The sequence below is a fragment of the Nilaparvata lugens genome, chromosome 3, assembly GCF_014356525.2.
Source record: "Nilaparvata lugens isolate BPH chromosome 3, ASM1435652v1, whole genome shotgun sequence".
In the NCBI taxonomy this organism is placed as follows: Eukaryota; Metazoa; Arthropoda; class Insecta; order Hemiptera; family Delphacidae; genus Nilaparvata; species Nilaparvata lugens.
This window is the reverse complement of record NC_052506.1, coordinates 28,618,467-28,644,921: the sequence shown is the minus strand read 5'-3', so window position 1 is coordinate 28,644,921 and position 26,455 is coordinate 28,618,467. Positions and strand designations below refer to the sequence as shown.

Here is a 26,455-nt window from a genome sequence, read left to right as displayed (position 1 = left end):
TTCTTTCAATCACTTAAGAGTTAGACCAGTACACTAGGATGATTTTTGTCGATACAGTACCTCTATTGTATAATACTGTACACGTGTGTCTTATCATAGAGTAACAAAAAAATGAAGAAGTGGCTTTCAACTCCGCATCTCGTATATTTAGATAGGTAGATTTTCCCATACTATAGTCCCTGAGACGAGACGAGACGCGATGCATTAGTGCTTAATGCGCTTATTTCACGCACCAGTTTTTAGTGTCTGGCAGGTGTCTCACTCAGGACACCGCTGGAACACTACTGGTGTCTCACCAGTATCCCATTTTGCTTTACAAACGGACACCACTGGTATCCTTACTGGTCTAATGTGCATATTCCTTGCCTGCAAGGAAAGCATTGCATGTCAAGTGTGTGATCAGCTTAAAACATATTCGATCTAATTGCACAAACCGATTTTGGATGGCAAATTACACATCATATCGACCGTCCGAGTTCTAATAGTCTTAATTTTCTGATCTAAAAATCGTCTAATTGAAGTATTTGTAGTAAGGAGGTTCGTCTTCGTTTGTTACTGCATCATTCCATTATTTCATCGAATAGAGGTTTCATTATCATCATCTAGGCAATAGAGGTTCAGGTCAATGAAACAAAATATATCGTTGCTTTTTATAAAAAATTAAATTTATTAAAACATTTTCTAATATAAATAAGACATTTTTCACAGTTTCCTACAAGTATTGGCCTATTGGAGCACTTGAAAATGTTGAACAATGTATCTAGCCGCAAATAACACGAATTACATAACAATATCAGATACAAGAAATATAGCCTTATACTTTATCTACGTAATGCCGTGGACACAGATTTGTAACTAAAGACGGCTTTACTTCAGGATCTTAGATCACTCACTGCAACCGATATCATCAAGTTATCCTTTCCAGCTTTCCATGTCATTGATTGTAATGAAGTAGATAACTGCAACTGTAAGAATTTGAAGGAGGTTGAACACTAGAAATATCTTGGCATTACATTAGACGCGCAATTGAGTTGGAGCCATCATATTCAAAATCTGAAAAAGCACCTTGTTATTGCCTGTAGGAAATTCTATTACTTGAGAGAGTTATGTTCTGATCATGTACCAAACCCCAAACAATTTGAAAATTTTCCTGTTGAAAGTTTCCCCCATATTAGATTAAAATTCTAGCATACCTTTTTTGATCAAATTTACCCACTCGTTGTGTGTTTCCAAGTTTCGTTGGAAATTGAAAAGAGCGTAGATTTAGTAAGAGAAGATATGATTGCTGTGAACAATAGAATGGAAGCCTTGACCAGTAATTCAATTGAACGAAGGCAGCAAATTGAAAATGAATTAGAAGTTGTAAGGGGAGACATAAATCTTTTGAGCAATACAGTTGAGGTCTTGTCTAATAATACAAATGAACAAATTTCAACAATCAATGCAAAATTAGGTAGGTTGATGAATGAGATTAATGTTGATGGACATATATTCAATGATGGCATCAATAATAAGGAAATTTACATTATAAATGATGAGAGTAGCCTTCCAACATTAGCTACTATCAATACAATAGAGAAAAATAATGAAAAAAAGTAAAACCACCAAATTACGACGGTCATTCTTCTTGGAACATTTTCAAAATACAATTCAAAGCAGCGGCTACATTTAATAATTTGACCAATAAAGAGAAAACTGTACATTTGACGTTAGCCTTGACAGGGCAAGCTGCTAACCTGTTGAAAACTTTATCAAGTGAAAAATTAGATTTTGATAAATTAATGTTAGCACTAGAACAACGCTATGGGGATGGCCACTTACAGAACGTATACAGGTGTCAACTGAAAAGTCGTTCTCAAAGAAATGGTAAGAGTTTGCAAGAATTTGGAGCTGATGTACAGCAGTTGGCTCAAATCGCTTATATTTCTGCACCAGTCGATATTCAACAACATTTAGCCACGCAAACATTCAAAGATGGGATTCGTGATAATGAAATAAAGAGGTCATTGTTGATTGGGGACCATCTTATATGCGGTCTGCACTCACCCAAGCTCTGACATTGGATGCTGCTAAGAGAGCAGTTCATGCTGCACTACCAACTCGCCAGAGTAGAGTACTGTTTCGGAAATAGGAATCGGCAGATGGTCTTTCTATGGTTCTACAAAAAGTCATACCCAATAAAAGTATATCAGAAGTCTTAGAAGAGATTCATGGTGGCGCTTCTGGTGGTCATTTTGGAACTAATAAGATGCTAGAGAAGATATGGCAGCGCTTCTATTGGGTCAATTCTAGAGCAGATATAGAGTTGTGGTGTCGGCGCTGTGATACCTGTGCTGCAAGTAAAGGATCAGGGAAAAGGTTCAAAGGAAAGATGCAAAGATATGATGTGGGATCCCCTTTTGAAAGAATTGCTGTGGATATAGCCGGTCCGTTTCCAGTGACTACTAAAGGTAATAAATATCTTTTGGTGATTATTGATTACTTCACAAAGTGGCCAGAAATATACTCCATTGCAAATCAAGAGGCCCAAACCGTTGCCAGAATGATAATAGATAATTGGATAAGTCGATTTGGAGTGCCATTAGAATTACATAGTGATCAAGGCAGAAATTTTGAATCAAATGTTTTCCAAGAAGTTTGCAAATTGTTAGGGATAAAAAAACACATACAGTACAATCCCACTTCTGACACCGATGTTGTATTTTTATTTTTATCTTGTTCAATGTAAAATTTTAATGAATAGTGTCATAGCCACCTCTAATACAAAGCCCCGGCCTACGATATTGCAACGTTGCAGTGTATCTAAGAAGAAAAAGAATCTAATACATGATTGGTGATCACAGATCACCAAGCTAAGATATTTGTTGGGCCAATCGGGCCAGGTTGGACACGTGAACTGAATGTCTCGGCTGCGATTTTAAAACTCTGGCATCAGACATGATCCTGCAAGGTTAATCGTTATTTATCTAATTTTGGTAGGATATGATTACAGATCAGCTGGTATTTTTTTAAATCTTTTTCACCAATCATGTATTAGATTCTAGGCCTACACTGCGACGTTGCAATATCGTAGGCCGGGGCCTTCTATTAGAGGTGGCTATGATAGTGTTGCAATTACAAAAGCACATTTACAACAATATTCTCAATATGCTTTATTCTGCACTAGTAAAAAGCAGGTTGCAGTACGGCATAAGAATGTGGGGAGGAGCTTCTCTCAACTCTGATTGTCGGTCAAAAATTTATCATTAGAATTAGTAAAAATCCTGCCAAACATCATCCACTTGTTTTATTTAGAGCCAGAGAAATCTTGCCTCTTAGGTATCTGTAATTTTTCAAAGTTTTAGAAAAAAAATTTAGACAGAGTGGGCAGAACCCCAATGATTTAATTTACTACGTTTCGGTTCAGAAGCGCTATTAATCCTTCAAGAACAAGAAAAGAACAATTTAGGTTTTTCCTGCAATAATAAATAGTATAAGTCATTATGATTTAAAAAGCCTAATTAAAAACTGGTTATTAAAAAGGAATGAGGTTGAATCTCAGTTTTAGATTTTAAAAACTTTGTAGTAACTTGAAATTTCGCAAAAACCTTTTACTGTAACATTACAAACTAGTAAATCATGTTCTGTATCTAGATATTTACTTACTAGACCAAACGTTGAAATTATCTTAATTTCAACTACAGAAATTTATCAAATGTTTAATAATTTATTGATAAGAAGCATGCACTGTCTTTTTAGGATCTTATGATTAATATTTCTATATAATTTACTGTTCCATACTGGTATGATAGATAATGACTAATGTTTATTTGTAATACGATCGACCCTGCAAAGTTCTTTCAGGGGTGGCATTCTTTATTTTTCAAACCAATATATTTGTTAATTTTAGTTGAATTGAAAAATAAATCAATTTTTTCCTTCTTCGCAGCTTGTCTAGGCAGTTCAAATCATGTATCATAAGTCAAATTTGTTGGAAAAACGAGAAATTCATTGTTGAGAGTACTTAAAACCAATATTTTCAACACAAACAAATGCCAATTGCATCTTATGGAATTATTTTAGTTAGTTTATTGATTGTTTTCTTAAGATTTAGGTCATTTAAAACAAAATCCTCAGTACTCATTGAAGATAGAAAGCTACGGATGATTTCATTTTATTCAAAATTTATAATCTAAAAAAAGGCGAGAGCGAATTTTTCCATTCAATGACTGGATTTGGTGGAAATAGCCAAAAACTGGAAAATGAACCGGAAATAGGAGGTTTTTAGGCTACCATGTAGCACAAGGAAATTTTGCATGAAAAAATTGGTTCTGAACTTCTATTTATCCAAACGATATATTAGAAAATCAGAACTACAATATGTATTGCAAGCACACTCCCTTTTTCATGTCTATATTGACTGGACTAAAACCAGAGACCCCGGGTTCGATTCTTGGCCAGCTAAGATATTTGTTGGGCCAATCGGGCCAGGTTGGACACGTGAACTGAATGTCTCGGCTGCGATTTTAAAACTCTGGCATCAGACATGATCCTGCAAGGTTAATCGTTATTTATCTAATTTTGGTAGGATATGTTGGTGGGCAACTGTTCAAAAGTTTCGAGCATTTGAAAGCCAGGCTGCAGTGATGGCTGCAGTTCATCTATGTCATCAGCATCACCAACCGCCAGGAAATTGATTTTCGGAATATCTGTGTCATCATCTTTCTCGTATCTGTTGGCAAATAAAACAACAATACATCAATTGCATATCAATTATATTTTTGAACGAGCGTAGCGAGTTCCAACTGATAACTAGAGGCTTGAGACGTTGTCAGTTTGTGTGTTCAACGATAACTTGCAAATACTTTCATAAATAAACTTCAAATTTTCAAAACATATTTTTAAAACCTTTAAACAGATCGAGTTCGTTGGCCAACCAAATTAAATTGGTTCACTCCTTCGTCCTTATATCAGTATAACATTGAAAGTACAAGACAACAAAAAATTGTAGTGATTTATAATAATTGCAAATCACAAATCAGCTGTCCGCTGGATTATTGATTGCATGCAATTAATAACTTGAGCAATGATGCATGCAATCTCAACCCAACTTAAACCATTACTCTTACCGACTACTGTATATTTTATGTCTATGATACTACAATATATATATATATATATATATATATATATATATATATATATATATATATATATATATATATTAAAACAGGAAACACAAGATATAAATAGATTGAAAACACTTGAAAACTTACATTAGGAATGGGGGGAAATATTTTCGGAGACTGAGTCTCCTTCCTCAACCGAGCATACTGCAGTTTTGAATCCAACGGTCGTGTGACCACAGAGGTAATCGAGGGGGGAGGGCAAGAAGGGTCAAAAGCGTTGTTGCCACTGAAGTATACTGGCCATCTGAGATATCTAGTGAAGTGAACAGTATCAGAGAGAAGGTTTATGGCATTAAGTTTGGGAGTTGGGGCAAAAGAGAGAACCTTGTTGAGGACTGATTGATCTGTAGGTGAAAGGTTTCTTGAGGATAGGTCAGCACAACCTATCCACTGTCCTCAACCTATCCTCAAGAAACCTTTCACCTACAGATCAATCAGTCCTCAACAAGGGTCTCTCTTTTGCCCCAACTCCCAAACTTAATGCCATAAAACTTCTCTCTGATACTGTTCACTTCACTAGATATCTCAGATGGCAAGTATACTTCAGTGGCAACAACAATTTTGACCCTTCTTGCCCTCCCCCCTCGACTACTTCTGACTAAATCATCAAAAAATTTGCCCCAAAATCCAATCGTGAACTCAAGTCTCTCCCAGCCAACCACCCTTTTGAAATCTTCTGCAATTTACTCCTGAACAAAGTCATTTCTAAAAAATTCATTGAATCCCTCACTCCAACCCCCAACCTCACACCCCAAGAGTTCAAATCCATCAAAGACCTTCACTCTGACCCCAGTATTTTCATCACCAAAGCTGACAAAAGCTCAACTGTAGTCTTACTGAACACCACAGATTACATCAATGAAGCCAACCGGCAACTCACCAACCCTGAACAGTATCTACTCCACACTCCCTACTCCACAAATCCAAAAGAAAGTCTTCAAATTTCTGATGCAATACGGTCCATCTGAAGGCCTCTCGGACTCAGACATCAACATCCTTTCGACTCTCCCAACACACCACACTTCTATCTTCTTCCAAAAATTCATAAAGAAGGCAATCCTGGTCGTCCCATTGTTTCAAGCATAAATAGCCCAACTGAACGAATCTCTGCCCTTGTTGATTTCCACCTCCAACCCATTGTTGCCTCCCTACCCTCTCATATCAGAGACTCCTTCCACTTCATAGATATCCTAAGAAACACAAACCTTCCAACTGACCAACAACTCCTTCTTCTTACCATTGATGTAGCCTCCCTCTACACTTCCCCCATTCTGAAGGCTTAAAATCCCTTGAAAATATCCCTTGAATCCATATCGGTTACCGCCCAATAAGTTTGCTTAGTGTTTTTTCTATAATCATGGAAAGAGTAATAAAGAGTCGCCTTATAAATTACCTGAATTTCCATGAATTTCTTCATGATAATCAATATGGTTTCCAGGAAGGGAAATGTACAGAGGATGCAACTTTAAAATTAATTAATATAATTTATAAAAATTTCAATACTAGAAAAAAAACCTTGACCGTATTTATTGATCTGAGTAAAGCTTTCGATACCACACCACATAAAAGATTGCTTGAGAAATTATACAGTATCTGGGCATAAGAGGTATTCCCCTGAAATTGTTCACTGATTACCTGAAAGATCGTACTCAACACCTAACCCTGGATAATAGAACAAGTACTGCCATGTTATCCAATTATAGTTTGCCACAAGGCACAGTACTATCTCCAATTCTATTTCTTTTGTACATAAATGATATGCTGAAAATGGATATTGAAAAAAGTGATATTATTTCCTATGCGGATGACACCACTCTAACATTTACTGCTGATACGTGGGAAGACATGAAAAGCATCAGTGAAAAAGGCCTCAAGAAACTAAAATCATATTTAGATGATCATACCCTGACCCTTAATTCGAAAAAAGTATCTATCTTACATTCTCTCCAAATAAGACTGGTCTCCCAAATAATTTGAATGAGCTGAGAATTCACTCATGTGGGGACAGTTCTGTCTGCGATTGTCCAATAATAAAATCGGTTCAAACACTAGATTTCTGGGTGTCCTTCTGGATTGTCATTTAAGATGGGATGTACAAGTTATGAACTTATGCCGTAGGTCAAGATACCTCATTCACAAATTCTATAATATTGGTATGCTAAAAAATAAGGAAATCGCTCGTCTGGTATACTTTGCCTATGGACAATCAGTATTGCAATATGGAATAATTGCATGGGGGGGGGGGTGCCAGAAACCTTCATTTCAATAAATTATTCGTTGTTCAAAAGTTTTTAATTAGAGCTATTTCATCCAAACCTAGACGATACCCCAGAAACGATATTTTTATTGATTTCAATGTTTCAACGCTGAGACAGTTGTACACCAAAAGCCTTCTTCAATTTATATTGAAAAATAAGAATAGTTTCAACCTGCGTGAGCCCATATACCACTTAAGACCTTCTAGCATAATCTACGATAATGATCGGACCGTGCTTGATGTATGTCGTCGACAATTCATCTATGTATCAAATAAATTGATGAACAGTCTTCCTCGAGACTTCCTGAATATTAATATGAATATCGGAAAAGGAAAAAAATTGAATATATTTGAATATAATCTTAGTGAACTCCTATTTCAATAGTCTCCCTAGTTTTGAATCAAAAGATCTTGAGTTACTTGCTTACGATTAAAAACAGTTTGCACCCATTTGATTGCTTCAGTAACTTATCATCAATTGATTTGTTTGTTCTGTTAGTTTAGTTTCGTAGTACTCCTTTTCATTTCTCCTTTTTTTAGTTAACTTGTTCATAGTACATAGTAGTACCGTAATGTAATTAAATATAATTATTGTCATCGTTGGTAATTGCAAATCATTAGGTTCCATAAGCATAACTATTAAATAGCTATGCGAACTTTGTTGTTCAATTAGTCTAATGCTTGTTCTATTTATAATCTTGCTTTCTTCTTTATGATTATAATCTCTTTCACCTCATCTCTGGAAAGTTTCCACTTTTATTTTTTTAGGTACGTTAGTTATAATTATACTACCTACGTTAGTTATAATTATCAACTCGTTTGTAATTTTCTTTGTGTCTTTGTTTGATCTTTTTTTAATAACCTACCTGCGCACAGGTTTTAAACCTATGCAGTTATCATTTTTCCTCAAATATTACCCGTAATTATTTATAATAGACATTATATTTATTCTAGCAGCAATGTTACTTTCTTATTAATAAACTATTAATAATAAACTTGAGCATTTCCTTTCCTCACGACCCACACCCTCCACCCCTTCAACCTCCTTCCTAGTAAACCTTGCCAAACTGGTGCTCACAAGCAATGCCTTCAGGTTTGAAGATGAATATTATCTTCAAACCCAGGGTACAGCGATGGGTACCAGGATGGCACCATCCTATGCAAACCTATTCATGGGCCTCCTTGAACAAGATTTCCTTTCCAAACAAACCCTATCACCCCTGATATGGCTCCGTTTCATTGACGACATATTCCTCATATGGCCTCATGGACATGATACCCTCTCACACTTCCTCAATCAACTCAACTCTAACTACTCTGTCTTCTTCACCTGGAATATTTCTGAATCCTCCATCATCATGAGAGGAAAAAGTAGAGTGATGCAAGTGAATAGAGGCTTGAGACAGGGAGATATACCATCAGCTAAAATATTTAACGCAGTCTTAGAAAAATCTCTAATGAAGTTGCAATGGCAAGAGAGAGGCATCAATATCAACGGTGTGAAATTAAATGCCTTGAAATTTGCTGATGATATTGTTATAGTTGGAAATGATACGGAGGAGGTATGCGGTATGTTGAAAGATATGATTGAAGTAACAAAAAAGATTGGAATGAAAGTAAATTTTGATAAATCGAAAGAAATGACATATAACAGTGATGAAAATGATAGAGTATTGGTGACTGAGGACGGAAGGATAGAGAAAGTAGATCATTTCATTTACCTCGGTCAGAAAATAGGGAGAGAAGGTCAATGGGGAGAAGTTACCAGAAGAGTAGCAATAGGATGGGCAATGTTCAAAAAGTACAGCTATCTATTCAGATCCAAGATATCAATGGAAAATAAGAAAAAGCTGCTACAAACGTGTATCCTACCAGCAATTTTGTACGGCTGCGAAGCCTGGACTATAAATGAAAAAATAATTAAGAAACTTAGAATTACCGTGAGGTCGATGGAGAGAGTAATGATAGGAGTGACAAGAAAAGACAGGAAAACCAAATTATGGATTAGAAATGAAACAAAAATTGAAGATGTAGGCAAGATGATAATAGAGAGAAAATGGAATTGGGCTGGACATATCGCAAGGACAACGGACGAAAGATGGACGAAAAGAATACTGGAATGGTACCCACGTAGAGGAAGTAGAGGAAGGCCTTCGTATGGATGGGACGAAGAGTTCAGAAAAGTATGCGGCGGAGCGACGTGGCAGAGAGTTGCAAGAGAGAGAAAGGAGTGGGAGAGAATGAAGAATGTATACAAGGAAGTATGGCTGTACAAGGATTGACACACTCGCTTTGGTTGAAAATTTATTTTTATATGGACTTAAAATTGATGTACTCAACAATATCCTATCACAAAAGTATATTCCCCAGCAGCTGCTGATTATTGCTTAATACTGTAATTAATTTTATAATGTTATATAATTTTATTTGAAATTTTGTAATGAACTTGAACAAAGCAATAAAAGGGATATTTATTTATTTATCCTCCATCAACTTCCTAGATGTCAATGTAATCCTTTCCAACTCCAATACCTTATCCACCAATACTTTCACCAAATCCACCCACACTCAACAGTTCCTACACTTTGAGAGTTGCCATCCCTACCACATCAAAAGATCCCTCCCACGTTCCCTCTCAATCCGAGGCCAAAAAATTTGCAGTGATCCCCACCATCTTGACCAGTACCTCAAAAAACTCCACCAATCCCTCCTGAAATGTAACTATCCCGAAAGGTTGTTACAGAAACAAATCTCCTCCAAAACTGGCACTAATCCAACCACAAAAAAATCCCAAATCCCACAAACTCTAAAGCTCTGTACCACCTACTTCCCTGGAATTGAAAACTTCAAACCTGTCCTTAAAGATCTGTTCCATATCGTCTCCTCCAATCCCTCTACCAAACACCTTTTCCAGCAACTACCCACCCTCATTTATAAGCAACCTCCCAACCTCAAGAAAATTCTCAGTAAAAACAAATCACTCACCTCTGATGAAATCCCAACTCCACCTGGTACCCTACCTTGCAAACGCCCCCGCTGTAAAACCTGTCCTATCACTGATTCTTCCATCTCCTTTACCAATCCTATCACCAACTACACCCACCAAATCCATCAATCCAGTAATTGCATCTCCAAAAATTGCATCTACCTCCTTTCCTCCAACTTCTGTCCTGCCTTCTACATAGGTGAAACCACCACTGCCCTAAACCTCCGGATCAACAATCACAGGGCTTCCTTTAAAAATAATACTTCCCTACCCATGGCTCTGAGCACAACAAGAACTTTGACCAATGCTTCAAAGTCAAAGTCCTTGCCACCCTCCCTCCCACAAATCCCTCCATAGATGTCAAGACGAAAGAATTGGCTTTTATTTGGGTGCTTGGAGCTGCTTCCAGTCCTGTTCTCAACAGACAGCAATAGTACCATAGCTACCAACTGTTTAATTAAATTGAAATAAATTTCATCATATCATAATAAATTTCACAGCTATTAAATATATTAAATGTTCAATATAAATGAAAAATAAATTTCATTCCAGTTTAATTTTACAATTCCTTTCTCCAATTTTAGTCTAATTCTTTTTTGATTTCTAATTTTAAATCTCCTCGTTTCTATCAATTCCTAAGCTACACCTTTCCTTATTCATAACTCACTCAAATCTTAAATATCCCGTTTGTAACCGCCCCCTAAATACCCCATAATGTCCCCTGAATCTGTACCCTTTTTCTCTCCATCCGTCTGCACCGCGTAATCTGTGGTCTCTACTGCTACAATTGACTCTCCGTGCGTACTCTGTGGTCACACGACCGTTAGATTCAAAGCTGCAGTCTGCTCGGTTGAGGAAGGAAACTCAGTCTCCGAAAATTACCCCCCCATTTCTAATGTAAGTTTTTAAGTGTTTTCAATCTATTTATATCTTGTGTTTCCTGTTTTAATTTATATTACAAACTTTAAAGTGTTTTCTGTTATGTGATATATATATATATATATATATAATATATATATATATATATACATATTCATCGTAGTAATAGTATGCATAATATGTTATTGGTGGAATGGTAGCGATAAGTCTGTTGGTTGTGAAAACTAGCCGTATTGAATCCTATACTATTAAACGAGCAACTTCTGTCTATATGTTCAGATGTGTCTATATGTTTGTATTTCACCGGATCTCAAAAACGGCTCTAACGATTTTCACGAAATTCAGAACATATTAGGTTTATAATATAAAGATTCGATTGCACTTTCATCCCTGGGAAAACTCGCTGAAGGACATTAAAAGGATAATTATTATTCATCCATGGAAAAACAGCTGAAAATAATTATTTCGTCGTTTGTTGGTGATGGAAGTTGAGTGAGCGAACTTTTGTAATAATTCAATCAGGTACTTAGTACCGGTTGCAAAAAAGCCGGGCTATTTTCAATCCTGATTAATTAGAGTAGATCCATATTTTTGAAATGGTTTTCTCTGATTTGGTTCACGTGAAGTTAACCAGGATTGAAATTTAACCGGCTTTTATGCAACTGGGTCTTTGTGAGGGATATTTTTGCATTCCTCTGGGAATTAATCTCAATTTACTGTGATTAGATAGAACATTTCTTTATGACTGTTATTATAATTTCATCTTTCGTGATAAATTTTTATGCTTTTGTACTCCAGAGCGAAGCTCGGTCCCCGATATTCGTGCTAATGTGTGCATCATCATATTTTATTCAAAACATAGTCAGCAACGTAATTACAGTATGTGATAGTAATAATTTATTGATACATTTGAATTATTGTTGATATTCTAAACCGATAATGGAAGCATGATATTGTTATAATCAACTGGGTTCAATCTCAAAAAATATAATATAAGATCAAAAAGTGAAAATTTGAATTCAGCGCATGTGAAAACATGAGATACAATCATTTTATTGTTTCAAGCGCCATAGAGCTCCAGGGGGATTTCTTAGGACTTTTGGGAAAAAGGCCCTCTAGGAGGGTTTTATCGATGGTGAGAAATTCAGCTTTTATCTCATTTTCGGACTGCTTTTTTGGACTTTCATTGACTGGGCTATTATTATAGAATATCATAAAGCATAGACTAAATATTAAAAATCACTAAAAAATAAATTCATAATAATATTAGTTTCCTGATCTTGAATGATTGTGAACCTGCTGATTGAAACTGTGTGATTTTCTCAGACCCGAGACGCTTGAGATTTGGATCAACAGGGAGTGAAATCGAAAACTCATGTCCAGGGACTCGTTCCATAGGAATTTGAGAGTCCAGTAATTTTTGTAAATCAGCCTTGCTGACTATAAGATGTCTGACTGCCAGAATGATAGGTTATAGGTTGTTCATTTCCAGTGTAAACGAAATAGGCCTAGCTGATTCAACATTAAAGGCCATGAATTTTTATGAAACATGTCCCACGAAGAGAAGATGAAATGGGAAGTTGAATAGTAGGCCAGATGTCGATGATGATAATAATAATAATGAAAAATAAAACTTACTTAGTATAGGGCGGTAGCTCCTTGGTTTGAAAATTTGCTTGAATAAGAGCATAACGTTTCTGGTATTGTTCGGCTAATTTTTTAGATTCATTGTAAGCCTCTTCCCTATAATCAAGCACTTGAGTCTGGTAGAATTTTCGTAGACAGAGCACACTGCCAAACCCGATTTCAATAAACAACCGTTCTACTGCATCCTACAATAAAATAATTTCAAAATTAATTAAAATTGTCATGCAGAATTGAAACAGGAAAGAACAATTTGAATGGTATTTGGCAAATATTTTTTTCTTCTTACCGTGAAAGTATGTTGCAAACAATAATATTATTTCTTGCTACAAAAAATTTATCAGAGTGAAATTATAAATTGGACATGAACTTTACATAACATGCATGATGGCGTTTAGAATAAAAACTGTCTGTATATGAATATTCACAAAAATGAAACTATTAGACTATATTCCCTTATTCGGTGATTATTCGAAGTTGATATAATATACTTGAAACGTTAAACAGTACTCTACATTTGCTTCAAATTTATGATTTCCCTAGTTCCTATTTCAGTCCTTTGATATTTCAACAATAAGCCAGTTATTTTTGTGAAAAAATTAGGTCTATTAATATAAGTATATATATTATTAAAAGTCTATACACAAGTGCCATTCAGCGGCAAACTGCCAAAGATCAACCCTTTTCTTTTTTTTTGACAGTGCAGAAAGACAATTTATTTGCAGTACAGGTTTCAATTTATTTTCCATCAAATTAAAAATCATCTAGTCAAAATGCAATGAAGTTATAGATAAATACATGAATATGTAATTAGCCATGGTGCTATATCATAATTATTTTCCTAATAGGAAGTTCAAGATATACAACACGTTGCAAAATGTCAAATGAAACTACTATTATAGTAAATTCATTCATAAAACAATAATTATGGTATAATCATTGTGGCACGAATAGCAAAAGGTGAAACTTTTGCACTAGCCGACAATTGTTATGGATAGTTATAAATAACCGAATATTCACAGAGAAAATAATAAAATAAGAATTATAAGTGTAGAGAAGTCTATTCTAAATAAACTTGGAATAATGAACTAATATTGATTTTTAATAAAAATAAAATATGATTTAATATATTAAATATGTATGTGATTAATAACATTGTTTAGAAATATGATTAATATGATTCAAGTAGAATAAAAAACGGAACAAATAACTGTCATTATGGACTACTGTTGTAATAGTTTATTCTGTTGAGTAATAATTAGTTCAAATAATGGAATGATGACAGCTAATTCGACTCGTCAAGTGAAAGTATATCAATAATAGTAATAACAGTTCAGAGTAAAAATAAATTTTCTTCAGACTTTCAACCATTTGTAATGGTCTTTGAAAGCATCTTGATAGTTCAAAATAGTGATCCTAGTCATAATTATAGCCAATAAAGGCTCTTCAGGCATAAGTTATAACATTTAATTGGCAAGTCAATATCTCAAATATTTTTTCCTAACTAAGGGCAATTAATACGATTCTTTATTAAATATTAATAAAATATCGATGAAGTATAGTATTGAGAAATTCAACTTACAGGATAAACATCACGTTCGCATGAATTGTCCTGATCGACATAAGTTCTAAGGAGCATCGTCACCTTCTTCAGGAATTCATCTGCTACATCTGCGAACACCTTAAGAGCTGAATCCATTGAAACTGTGAAAGAGCATGAAAGTACAATATTGAAAGTAGGTTGTCAAATTTTGATAAATAATAATACTAATAATAATAGTCAAATTTTCACAAATAATAATAATATTCGACTTTGGCAAAGAATATAAAAGATATGTGGTAGCAAGAGAAAGTGACGATAGTGCATTTGATAATGAAAGCTACAGGTGTTATACCAAAGGAACGAACTGCCAGAAAGGTTGCACAGTTTGAAACTGCCTGTTTGGGTGCAAAATTTAATGCAGAAAACAGTAATACTTTGCACAACATCGCTGGTAAGAAGTTTGCCCCAATTCACCAAGATAGAACAAGGTGTCATTTTGCTAAATAAGCCAACAACACCTAATTATCACCCATCAAAATGAAGATAATCAATAATAATAGAAATAAAATTATAATACAAAATAAAACTTGTGAATAATACAGAATATTGTAGTCTTATTGTGTGATTGTTGGAAAATAAATAAGAGTGATTTATTTATAGCGAATGTACTTCAAAACAAACCACTGGTTGTGTGTCAACTGGATTCGGGCTCTTCGGCTAAATAAGGAGGGGTCAGTCACTTTTTTCCGAGAATCCGGAGAATTTTTTTCGCCAGAAGTGCAAACTGAAAATACAGCATTATTTGCTAGAGTAGATGTTGCAATTGAGTACTTTGGCAAAAGTGGTGTATTTCGCTGGCTTAAGGCATTTTTAGATTTCGTAGGGTAGGGGAAAGGACTGTATTAAAACCTGTCGCTTCGACCAACTCTCACAATGTAGCTCGTGTGTGCAAAGTTTTAAACTTCCATTTTAGTTCAATTATTCGATTGTCATCCCAGATGTTGGGTTCACCAAGAAGGGTCAATCAGGCTCGAAGACATCGCAGATGACTGGAAGTTGCACAACGACAACCGGCTGTGTGTGTATATAATAAACAGATACACCTTTCTACGAATTCTGAACCTTTATACGAAATTTAAAGTTAGGCAACTGATTATGCGTCAAACATGAATTTTTCATCTCATACAAGTTTAGATTTGAATTCTTAATTTTATCAATAGATTAAAATTAATTCAAGATACACGCAGCTGATAATAGCTAATCGGTTCATACAGGAAAATCTTCAAAATAGGAGATTTTGAGTTAGCATCTCCCATAACTTTACTCACAATCAAATCCAGCGTGCGCAAGCAAAGCAGCCACCGTTTTCTCAAGAATCCTTTGGACCAATCTAGGAGGTAATCTTTGTGCTTCCAGAGAAAATGAGCAGGTTCTGAAAGGAATCAATCACAGTATTATTTCAATAAAAATATTAATTATCAAGTCTATATAGATGGCTGAAAAGGTCACCTTGAATCCAGTGTAGATGGAACAACAGAGTGACGACAAGACTGTGTTACTTTCACATTTGACACACATTCATTGGGTCTACAGCTATCAGCTAACTCCAAATTTAAATTTAGGATAATATGCAATCAGGTTAAGCTTATTTTTTTATCTCCCAATAATTTTAATTATAAGTGTTTTACGTGAAAAGAAAAAGATTATACTATAACTAGCCGTCAGGCTCGCTTCGTTCGCCTGCATTTTTCATTTGAGCATTTTTATCATATGTTAGGACGATCCAGTCGGGGGTCCAGACTAAACGGATATGGCGAGCGAAGCGAGCCTGACAGCTAGTGATATAATATTCCCATGAATAGCTCTGATTGAAGTAGCAGTGCCCAATCAATTTTTCCGCGATAAATGCATTTCAATATTCAACTTGGTGCCAACCTAACAAAGTCAACTCAACTTAATGCCAACCTGACAAAATTATCAATTTAGTTACCAGTTAACAACTGTTTCGAAGAGGTACTCTCTCTAGATTATAGTTCTATATTAACATATGGTATGGACATTTTTCAATTATAATTAAGAGAATAAGAAGAATATACATGCTAAAAGACGAACTTTAAACCCTTAAAAACCACCCTTAGAGTTAAAATATTGCCAAAAGATTTCTTAGTGCGCCTCTAAAGGGCCAACTGAACATACCTACCAAATTTGAACGTTTTTGGTCCGGTAGATTTTTAGTTCTGCGAGTGAGTGAGTGAGTGAGTCAGTCAGTCAGTGAGTGAGTGCCATTTCGCTTCTATATATATAGAAGAAGAAGATAAGTATATAATAAGCACATGACTATGTTATTCATTTATTTATTATTTTGGCTTTCATTGGCAGAGAGATTCTTTCGGATATTCTACCTCGCCAAATTATCCAATGTCACTTACTGTAATACACTCAAGTTTATAAGTTATACAGAGTTGGTGAAAATTATGGAAACAGCGTAATATAATATAATTTGACAGTATTACAAGTAGTATAACCTGACAGTATGTTTAATTAGGAATCATATTCCATTAAAAAAACTATTCTCTGTCGCTTCAAAATTTTTTTCCGCCTTCTCGGAACCGCAATTTTAAATACAACTTTATTTTTTAAATAGAAAAGTTTTCCCATCAATTTCTCTTTCCCATAATCTCGTATATACAATATGAACGTATCATGTATCATATGATACATAATTTCAATAAAGATTTTCAAGAGAAATTGAATGGCGAAAACCGCACATCAATGTCTCAAATCATTCCAAAGAAATAAATGAGTAGGCCTACATGGACAATCTAAAAATCTAAACTATCATTTTCACTTGTTTTATTGTTAGAAAACATTTATAGTAATATCTACTCACATATCTAACACTTTGTAGAAAAAATATGTTCTGTCAGATTTTTAATGTACTCATGTATTACTTTTTTATTATTGTTTATTAGTATCTTCAAGTGTGAATAATTTTTAAACGGTTTGATTTATCGAAGTGCGGTTTCAATCAGTGCATTCAATTTCTCTTGAAATTATATATCAAAATCATGTATCATATGACCACCCTCAACAATTTTGGAGCGACAAAAAATAAGTTTTTTCGTTCAAGTACGATCCCCAATGGAACCTACTATCATATTATCCATGTAAAAGAAATATTAAGTTGTTTCCATAATTTTCACCAATCCTGTATATCGAGTTGAAGTTTTATCACTAGAAATTTCCACTTCCTAATTCACCGTCTGATTTATCATTTTATAGAGTTAAAAATTAAAAAACCAATTCTAACACAAATTCACATAGAAAAAAAACAAGAAATATTAAATTAAATGCAAAGGATGAATAAATGTGAGAATTGAACTCGCGTCTCACTATAATAAATAAGCGCTTTGCAGGGGAAATTAAAATATATTTAAAGTTATTCGAAGTGAGGATATGTTTCATAATGATTTGATATTTGAATCTGAATCTGATTAATACACAATTCTGGACAACAAATATTGAAGGAAAACAATCATGAGTTCTCAAGAGAAGGAACAATGGTATTTCTTACCATGTTTTTCATATGCTTTTTGTTCCTGAGCGTTTTAGTAACTTTATATTTGGTTAGTTTATACAGGTTTTAGTTACTTTTTTAGGAAGGCTACTTTATATTTTTTATTATAACTAAATTAAACTTTGCATGTTCATTACTTTCATATAATCATCATTAAATGTTAATAATTCATCAAAGTTCTACTTTGAATTTGTTATTGAATAGTTAACTTGCTTGTTCTTATAAATTGCACATACGAAATTATACATTATTAGACATTATTACTGGACGTACTCTTCTTCTTCTCCTTCTTCTTCTTCGTTCTTCACAAGAAGCAATTCGGGTTCACTGAATATAGGTGGTTGATATTTTTTTTCAGGAAATTCTGGAAACGGAGGGCAGGGCTCAATATTCTCAAAAGATAAGTTTTCCTGCAAATTAAAAGAGATTACACATTAATATCAATGAAGAATAACGGTACTCTAATAAAACGTGCATCTCATCGCCGGGTCTCTGTGTTTTTACAATTTTTTAGCTTTTTAATCTATAAATGTAATGAATTTTTCTCTCAACGAAATTTTTGTCTATTTTCCTACCTTCTTCGCCAATTCTTTCCTTTTCCGCTCTTCTTCGCCCTCCATTGTGGGTTAAGTGGAAGAGGGGAAACTTATTGCCTCAATTTCACCCAAATAACTTTTTATATTGTAAATATAAAAGGCTATCTATCTATCATTTCTTACTTTTATACCCTCTACCTGCCTATTACATGGGAAACCATAGTTGGCTAAGTATTTTTCCTCCTTTCTTTCTTTTCAGCACACCCCACCATGAAGCCTGTTTTTTATTTTATTAGAAATTTATTTTTGATTGTGATTTGATGTATTTTGTTTTTTATGTATATTGTGTTGAATTTAATAAAATTATTGATTGATTGAATGAAATACCCTCTCATATCATTCATCGTCGAATATCTGGAGCCTGTTCCATGAGACTTGCAAACAGAGGAGCTTATTCGCCTCAGTTAGAAGCCAATAATAAAGGTGAACTTTATTGGTGATTATAAATACTCTGTATTACAAGACATATAAGTTTGATCCGTAGAGAAGACGAACCCTAGGTGCGAAATATACTATTTCGATCTTGAAAGAATACTAATTTTAATATAAATATGATTTGTTATCCTCGGAATTATCAAATGGAAGAGCAGATAGCTTCTATTTTAAATCGCATGCATTTTGAATATAACCGTATCAAAATCTTCGAATTTAGAATTACAGGGTACAAAACAAAATACGACTAATTTTATTTAAAAATTTTAATTAATGGACAAAGTAAAGTAAATATTGTTCACCTAACATAGAAATCCCCAACCTTAAGCCGCGTTTACACCGACGTCGACAAGTTTTTTCTTTGATATTTGTCACAAAAATGTTGTTATCGACATAAGTCATTGACAAAATGTTGATGACAAATAAAATTTGTTATACTTTGCATTATGTAAACTTTCAATACTTTTGCATAGTGCGACAAATTCTCTCATCCTCATTGGTGGATATTCTACAGATTATCCAATCAAAGGCTACTACTTCTCCAACGCTCCAAATGCGGAGATTTGAACCTGGTATATGGTTTTTCTGCTTAAACTGGCTCACGGATGAATGGCATCGTAGGGAACTACTTCAAAAAATCATGAAATTTCTACTCTATACTATTTATTCATGATTTTTACATCTATTTTCTTAATGAATTAAACTCACGAGAATTTGTTTTAAAAAGCTGTCGTGCTAGAAGGTCAACTCTTTGTATTTAAGATGTCCATTACTCCAGAATCAATACACGAAATATTCAAATCCATGGGGAGGGCCGGGCCCTCCCCCACATAAATCTTGAATATTATGAATTATTGTTTTGTTCAAAATTACGTGAATAATCTTTATAAGAGTTGAAAATTTCCAACAAAAAATGAGTTTGACAGGTCTTGTTGACGCGATTTGTGTTTAAGTGTGCTGTATAGATTGGTTTTAATGTTTCCAGCCAAAACCGACTCCCGGGGTGAAAAGCTGCCGGGAGCTCAATAAAATAAGGAAAGCCACTCCTTCCAACAAAGGCGGTGGGAAAGAATTGAAACTAATCTATCTATACGCAAATCGTGTCAACAAGACCTGTCAAACTCATTTTTTTCTGGAAACTTTCAACTCATAAAGATTATCCATGTAATTTCGAACAGAATAATAATTCGATTTTTTATGTTTCCTGGACATAAGGAGATTGCATTATTTAACAACACCAATTTTTTCCCGGTGCAAAGCACGGGTAACCTGCTAGTTAAGAATATAGTAAAAATATACTCACCTGTGACTCTTCAATAATATCGATGAGCTCATTGACTCGTCTCCCATACTGAATTAGCTGAATGCTTTCTATAACATTATCTTCCATTCTAGTGTACTTTGAAGTTATTCTGAAATTGATAAAAATAGGAACACCATTTTTAAAAGCAAACCCATTGGCTATAGGGTTAGTTTCACTTCTTCATATTTATATCAATTAGGGCTGGCGAAAAAGTGTGATTAATGCGTCTAACATTTTACCAGTTATCAGAGGAGTTTTTCCACAGCAGCCTACTTACAAGAGATATCTCATTGCAATACAACGCTTTGGTTAATCTGGTATGTTCAAGTACCAGTTCATTCTCTTCAAGAAACTCTGATAAGCTAAGTGACAACTATGAATAAATTAATACGACAAGCCAGAATTGAAAATGAAATTGAATCATGCAGAGAATAATATCCATTGATTCTAAAAAATAACTTAATTATCCTTACTATAGCAACTTACTATAGACCTTAGACCTATAGACCATAGAGCTGGTCTATGGTATTCAGAAAAGGTTGAATTCAATTACCTCTTCATAATATACCCTCTATCATTGTTCTCATTCATGAAAAAAATCAAGGTATAAAAAAACAAATTGTATAGTTCAAATCTCAAAAAATAGCCAATAGTCTGAAAACTCCACATGTTTGATTATTTAGAGTTATACGATTATGATTATTAGGATAGCAATTATTTTTAATACCATATAGCTATATTATATCTATATATCTAACTACGATACTTCAGTTATAAGATTTCTATTTGCAAATTAAAACTTGTAATTTGGCAGAAAATTAAGAAAAACATTAACTAATTCCGAAATAGCAATATCATCATTATCAACCTTGACCTGCTTTCTCGGAATTGATTTTGCATTCTATCACTAGAAGATTTACTTTAATAACATTAAAGTAGAAAACTTACTCAAAATCTAAATCGATTTCTGGATCAGGTGATGGGTAAAGGAGTTCTGGCCTTTCAGTTTTTACAGCACTTACAATAACAAGATCACCTAGATCCTTTGGCACAACAATATCCCAATCATCTTTGCAGGCAGGTAAACTACCCCACATTTTGTTTTTATTTGATGAGATCTGTAAATGTGTTAAAAAAATATTTTTGAGGTTACAATCATGTGAATTTTTATATAACTAACAAATAAAGCAAAATTTTAGTTAATAAAAAATTTCACACTTTTATATTTTATCAGGGTTACTAAACATATTAAAAAAAGGCTTTGAGTAATAATTAATGAGCTATATATTATTAGTTTGTAATTGCTATCATAATATAAGCCAAATGACCTAAATAGTTCCTATAACCTTTGATTTGGAAACATGCTTCGATTGCCTGAGACATGTTACTACTACGAAAAAAGCAATCGGGATTATCACCTTTTCAGACCGCCATGAACGCTGTAGGTGACTCTTCAGAAAACTGAAAATCCTGACAATATTCCGCCAATACATAAATTATATTGCTCATTAATATGCGTAAAAGACAAAGAAGACAGTCTGAAGCAGAGGAGCAATGTGCATGTCCACCAAACTCGAGGTGCAGGGAACTTAGATATACCCCTTAGCATATTGACTGGGATTCAGAAAAGCTTTCACATAGCAGCATTTAAATTATTCAAACGGCTCCCGAGGAAGGATGTCATAGATGGTATCTTAGCATCATGATGAAAAATTCGTTTTAAAGGTTTATTATCTGTAATAAGTTTAAACTTATTTCCATAATATAAGAATGGAACCTTTAAACAGCAAATTTAATAGCAAGTGCTTTCTGCTCTAACTTCTGCTCAGTTGTTGTGAGTGATCTGGACACAGTTCTTTCAACATATTACCTGTGATAGGACTCCTGCAACTCCATAACGAGCAACTGTTATGTGAAATGATGGATTCAATGGCATTAAGGCTATGCAAAGGCTAAAAATAATCTTTCTACTGGCAATATTCTTAAAAGTTTCTCGATTTGTATATTATCAAGCTATCAAAATGAAAACGTTTTCACAGTAAAACATTATTTTTCCGTTTATTAATTTTTGAACTATGAACGCCTAAAGTTGATATTTTGGGAACAGAACATTTCAAATTTGGTAATAGATAAACACATGAAATTTAGAGGATAAATTCTTCTTGGTATTGTTGAATGAATTAACTAAAAAATTTCGAAAATATCCATTTTTGAGTAAGTTATCCAATTAACCAAAAATAACTCAACTAAATTTTTATAATTTTTTTGTTTTATTCAATCAAAAATGCCATGGAGAATTTATTCTCTGAATCTCATGGATTTATCTCTTACCGAATTTCAAATGTTCTGTTTTTAGGCGCTCATATTTCAAAAAGTAATGATCGGAAAAAATGTTTTCCTAAGAAAACTTTTTCATTTTGATAGCTTGATGATATACAAATCGAAAAACTTTGAAAAATATCACCAGTAGAAAGTATAATTTTAGCCTTTGCACAGCCTTAATATATGTCACTTGCAATTTATTTTTCAGATCAATAAAAAATTACTCACATGAAGGTGACCAATCAAACCTTCTATTTTTTCTTAATGGACATTTTAATGAATTGGACCTAGTTGATGCATCGTGAATGAATCTTGAGTAGTAGCCTATGTAATCAAGCCTAAGAAGTGTTTGACTTCCATCAGCATTTTTTGGTTTAGGTGCATGAATGATTGCCGCTTTCTTGTTAAGACATTATGATATTTTGTGTTCAATAACATATCCAAGATAAGATTTTTTTTCTCTGAAAAACTTGGATTTGGATCTATTGGCATGCAATTTTGATTCTTGTAATCAGTCAGGACAGGTTACAGGTACAATAGATTCCTCTGGCAATCTGCAAATGTTGATCCATGGACAACAATATCATCGAAATAAGTTGTGACTCCTACCAATAATTCATTGTGTATTTTATCCAGTATATGGTGGAATTTACTTGGTGCTGTTCAAGACCAAAATATACTCTATTCATTTGAAAAAAAACATCGATGTGTTGACATAGTCTGTGGATTTTTGCTATCTTCATCGACTTTCACAATGTAAATAAGCTTTGAAAAAGTCCAATGTACAGAAGAACTTTGAATCTCAAAGGGTGTTGAGTATTTAATCGATTTTGGGTATTGGATAATGAGCTGATTGGATTTGTGGGTTGACTGCAATCTTGTGATCGCATTATTTCATTTAGTTTGGGAACAACAACCAGGGGTGATCCCCAATCGCTACAATCTATCTTAGAGATGATACAATCTCTTTCATCATTAGATATGAATTGTAAAAGCGATAGCAAGCAAGCGATCGATATAAAAAAACAGTCTAGTATGGCCGCCATCTTGAATCACTCAATATTGAAGAATATTTTTGTTGCTTCGATCATCAATATCCTTATTTGGCTTGTTGTAAAGAAGAGATTGAGACCGTTTGCATGTCTTGATCATGAAGTAGTCGTGAAAAATCGATTTCATAGTTCAGTTTTAATGATAGGTACTTGGCTCAGCAGCTAGAATAACATCATAAAAAATCATTACTCCATAAAAAATTATTCTAAGAGCTCGAAATAATCTCAACTAGATCATAAATTACATTTCTAAGAAATTTTGTATTAAAACTTTTACCGAAAAACGTCACTAAAAGTAGATATTTAGAAGAAATTCAGTTTGAATTTTTAAAGTGTGTTTTTGTTTATTAAATTAATATTTCAAGTGGAAATGTGTAATGACAACCTTTGTATAACAGTTCATTATGATTCAAGTCCAGTTAACTAGAGTCTTTATCATTGATAGTAATCTTTCTATGGCCGTTTTAACAAACGCTAGATCCGCCATTTTGAATCGGACATTACGCGGTCCAGTCACGACCCCTAAAGACGCATCAAGTGGTTCGAATATCCTGAGCTTCCCAAGTATCATAATATTTGGGTATGCTTCACAAACTTGCTTATGAAATATGCCGAGTAACCCTTTAGGTTTGGTTAGTTTAGGCATTGTTAGGTAAGGTTGAGCATGGTTTAGTTAGGTTATTCTTGGTTAGGTTAGGATTGTAAACAATACTTGAATTCTTCGTCCTTGACCGGGAGAACCGGATAGACTGTTTTAGGGGTCAACAATCAAGTTAGGCCAGGTTATGCTACTTATGTAAATGTAAAGCTTGGCTAGGTTAGGTTGGGATTGGTTGCGCTTGCTTTGGTTAGGTTAGTTTGTTAATCTTCAAAAGTTTTTGAATTGCATTGGAAGGAAAAAATGTGGTTTACAATACCGGTGCGCACTATACAAACATGAACTCTTCTGAAGATACAATACTTTACTTTCTTGCAATTTTTTTAAGATCTTGATCATTAATAAAGTTACTAACGTCACGTTACTAAAGTTACTTAAGTGAAGAAAATTTTTTATTTTTCCAAATATCTCAAAGAATTTCAAATTGGGCCTATCAAGTGACTGAACATTTTATCTTGAGGATTTATCGTTCTACAATATACAGTAGTTTAAAATACCTATTAATCTTCATGTAAACAAGTTGACCTCTTCAAAGCCAAAAATTTTGCAATATCTCAAAAACTACTAGCTAATGTTACAAACTTGAAACCGGTTGAGTGGATTCCTCGTCAAGTTTTACATTATACTGCACAATTTTTAAACCTATTGTAACCATAATAAATTGTAAATTTTAAAATGTATTATAAAATGTAACATTCTGACATTTTTGTTAATCTAATCCTTTTAAATAGAAAACAACCAAACAATGTGACACAAGTTGTCATGACCTTTCCTATTGATATCCACGGCCCACACACTAAAATTCCGCCAACCAATATAGATTGAAAAATAAACATCTTGAAATGTCTAATTATTTAGGAAAAAAGAGTTTTTATTTTCTAATAGGATCTACTGACACACCAGAGTCTAAGGGGAGGTACACTAGATTCCTTGACGGTGTTAATGTTAGTAATTATAACGTTTTTTAGGTAGACCGGTCACGATAACTGTGACTTAAATTGTATTCATTTGTAATAAACAGAGAAACAATTTTTATAGATTTATTAAGTTGAAAAGAATCAGTAAAATTGAAAAAGTTTGAATAAATATAGATATAACATTTACCTAAGAAAAAAATAAAGAATTGTCATTTATTAGTATAATAGCCTAACCATTCAGAAATACTCTGGCAAAAGCAAAATAATGCTTAAATCCTGGTAAAAAGGTCTATAAGGTAAGAGAAAACTTACCAATATTTATAGAGAAGGTTTCTTTCATAATTATTATTCTATTCTAATTACGTTTTCAGTGCACACACACATGTCATGATCAAATGAAAAAGAAAAGATGTTCATCTTCATACAATGTAATATTGGAATTGGAGGTTATGTTGTGTTGAGTTGATATATTGGGCACGGTCTGGGAACACGAAAAAGTGGTAAATTGTTCTATTTCCAGAGGTGAATAAACAATAGTAAGGTCCACGTTAAAATGGTAGTAGAGGCAGATAGGAGAACAAGGTTGCCAATCCTCTGTCTTGTCAATGTCTTCTATTATTATTACTTTTGAAGGGACAGATTCAAGGATCCAAACGTTCAAAAAACCCCACACGTCAACCGAAGCTTATTGTGTTCCCAAGTAGAATGCCAATACCTGTGTCCTTTACAAGAACCAGGAGTTATACCCTATGCTAACATCCCATCCATCACCTGATTTCTTGTCGCAATCCAGTGTGATATGCTTGGCAGTCTCTTCAGACTGATTAGTCCTCGTGACCTATGTGAGTTCTACTCCTGGCCTTCTTTGAAGGTCCTTCCGCTGAGGAAGGGGTAGCCAAGTTGCCTATATAGTGTGGTCCACGTTATAATGGCAGAGAATAAAGATAGAAAAATAGCGATCCCGATTCTCTGCATTAACTAATTATATTTCTACACTGTCAAAAACATAATTGTCATCGTTGTGGACCTAGAAAATACCTTTATTCCTAAATCTGCATCCTTTACCCATAATATGGTATCGATTATGTCAAATCATAAAATACAATACACAAAAAACAAAA

At 33.9% G+C, this 26,455-nt stretch overlaps 1 protein-coding gene across 2 annotated transcripts; it reads right to left on the bottom strand.

Annotated features, from left to right (window-relative positions):
* Positions 1–640: 640 nt before the first annotated feature.
* LOC111051639 (STAGA complex 65 subunit gamma) lies at positions 641–25,803 on the bottom strand. 2 transcript variants are annotated; one of them, XM_022338184.2, is made up of 9 exons: positions 25,647–25,803; positions 21,334–21,503; positions 20,386–20,494; positions 18,328–18,464; positions 15,806–15,909; positions 14,517–14,638; positions 12,929–13,122; positions 4,555–4,711; positions 641–2,966 (listed from the first exon to the last, which is right to left on the bottom strand). In XM_022338184.2, exons 2-8 carry the CDS (start codon positions 21,480–21,482, stop codon positions 4,555–4,557), a joined length of 972 nt encoding a protein of 323 aa, XP_022193876.1. In that variant the 5' UTR covers positions 21,483–21,503; positions 25,647–25,803; the 3' UTR covers positions 641–2,966. The 2 variants fall into 2 exon arrangements, with proteins under 2 accessions (XP_022193876.1, XP_022193874.1); XM_022338182.2 differs by lacking the exon at positions 641–2,966 and having other exon boundaries at positions 4,317–4,711.
* Positions 25,804–26,455: the final 652 nt, after the last annotated feature.

Excerpts from the sequence above, each read along its gene's own strand:
- LOC111051639 (XM_022338184.2), bottom strand. The coding sequence starts at position 21,482 with ATGTGGGGTAGTTTACCTGCCTGCAAAGATGATTGGGATATTGTTGTG. Across the intron at positions 20,495-21,333 it reads GAAATCGATTTAGATTTTGA|AATAACTTCAAAGTACACTA; the intron begins GTAAGTTTTCTA and ends TATCAATTTCAG. Across the intron at positions 14,639-15,805 it reads TGCGCACGCTGGATTTGATT|TTTCAATGGATTCAGCTCTT; the intron begins GTGAGTAAAGTT and ends GCTCTTTCACAG.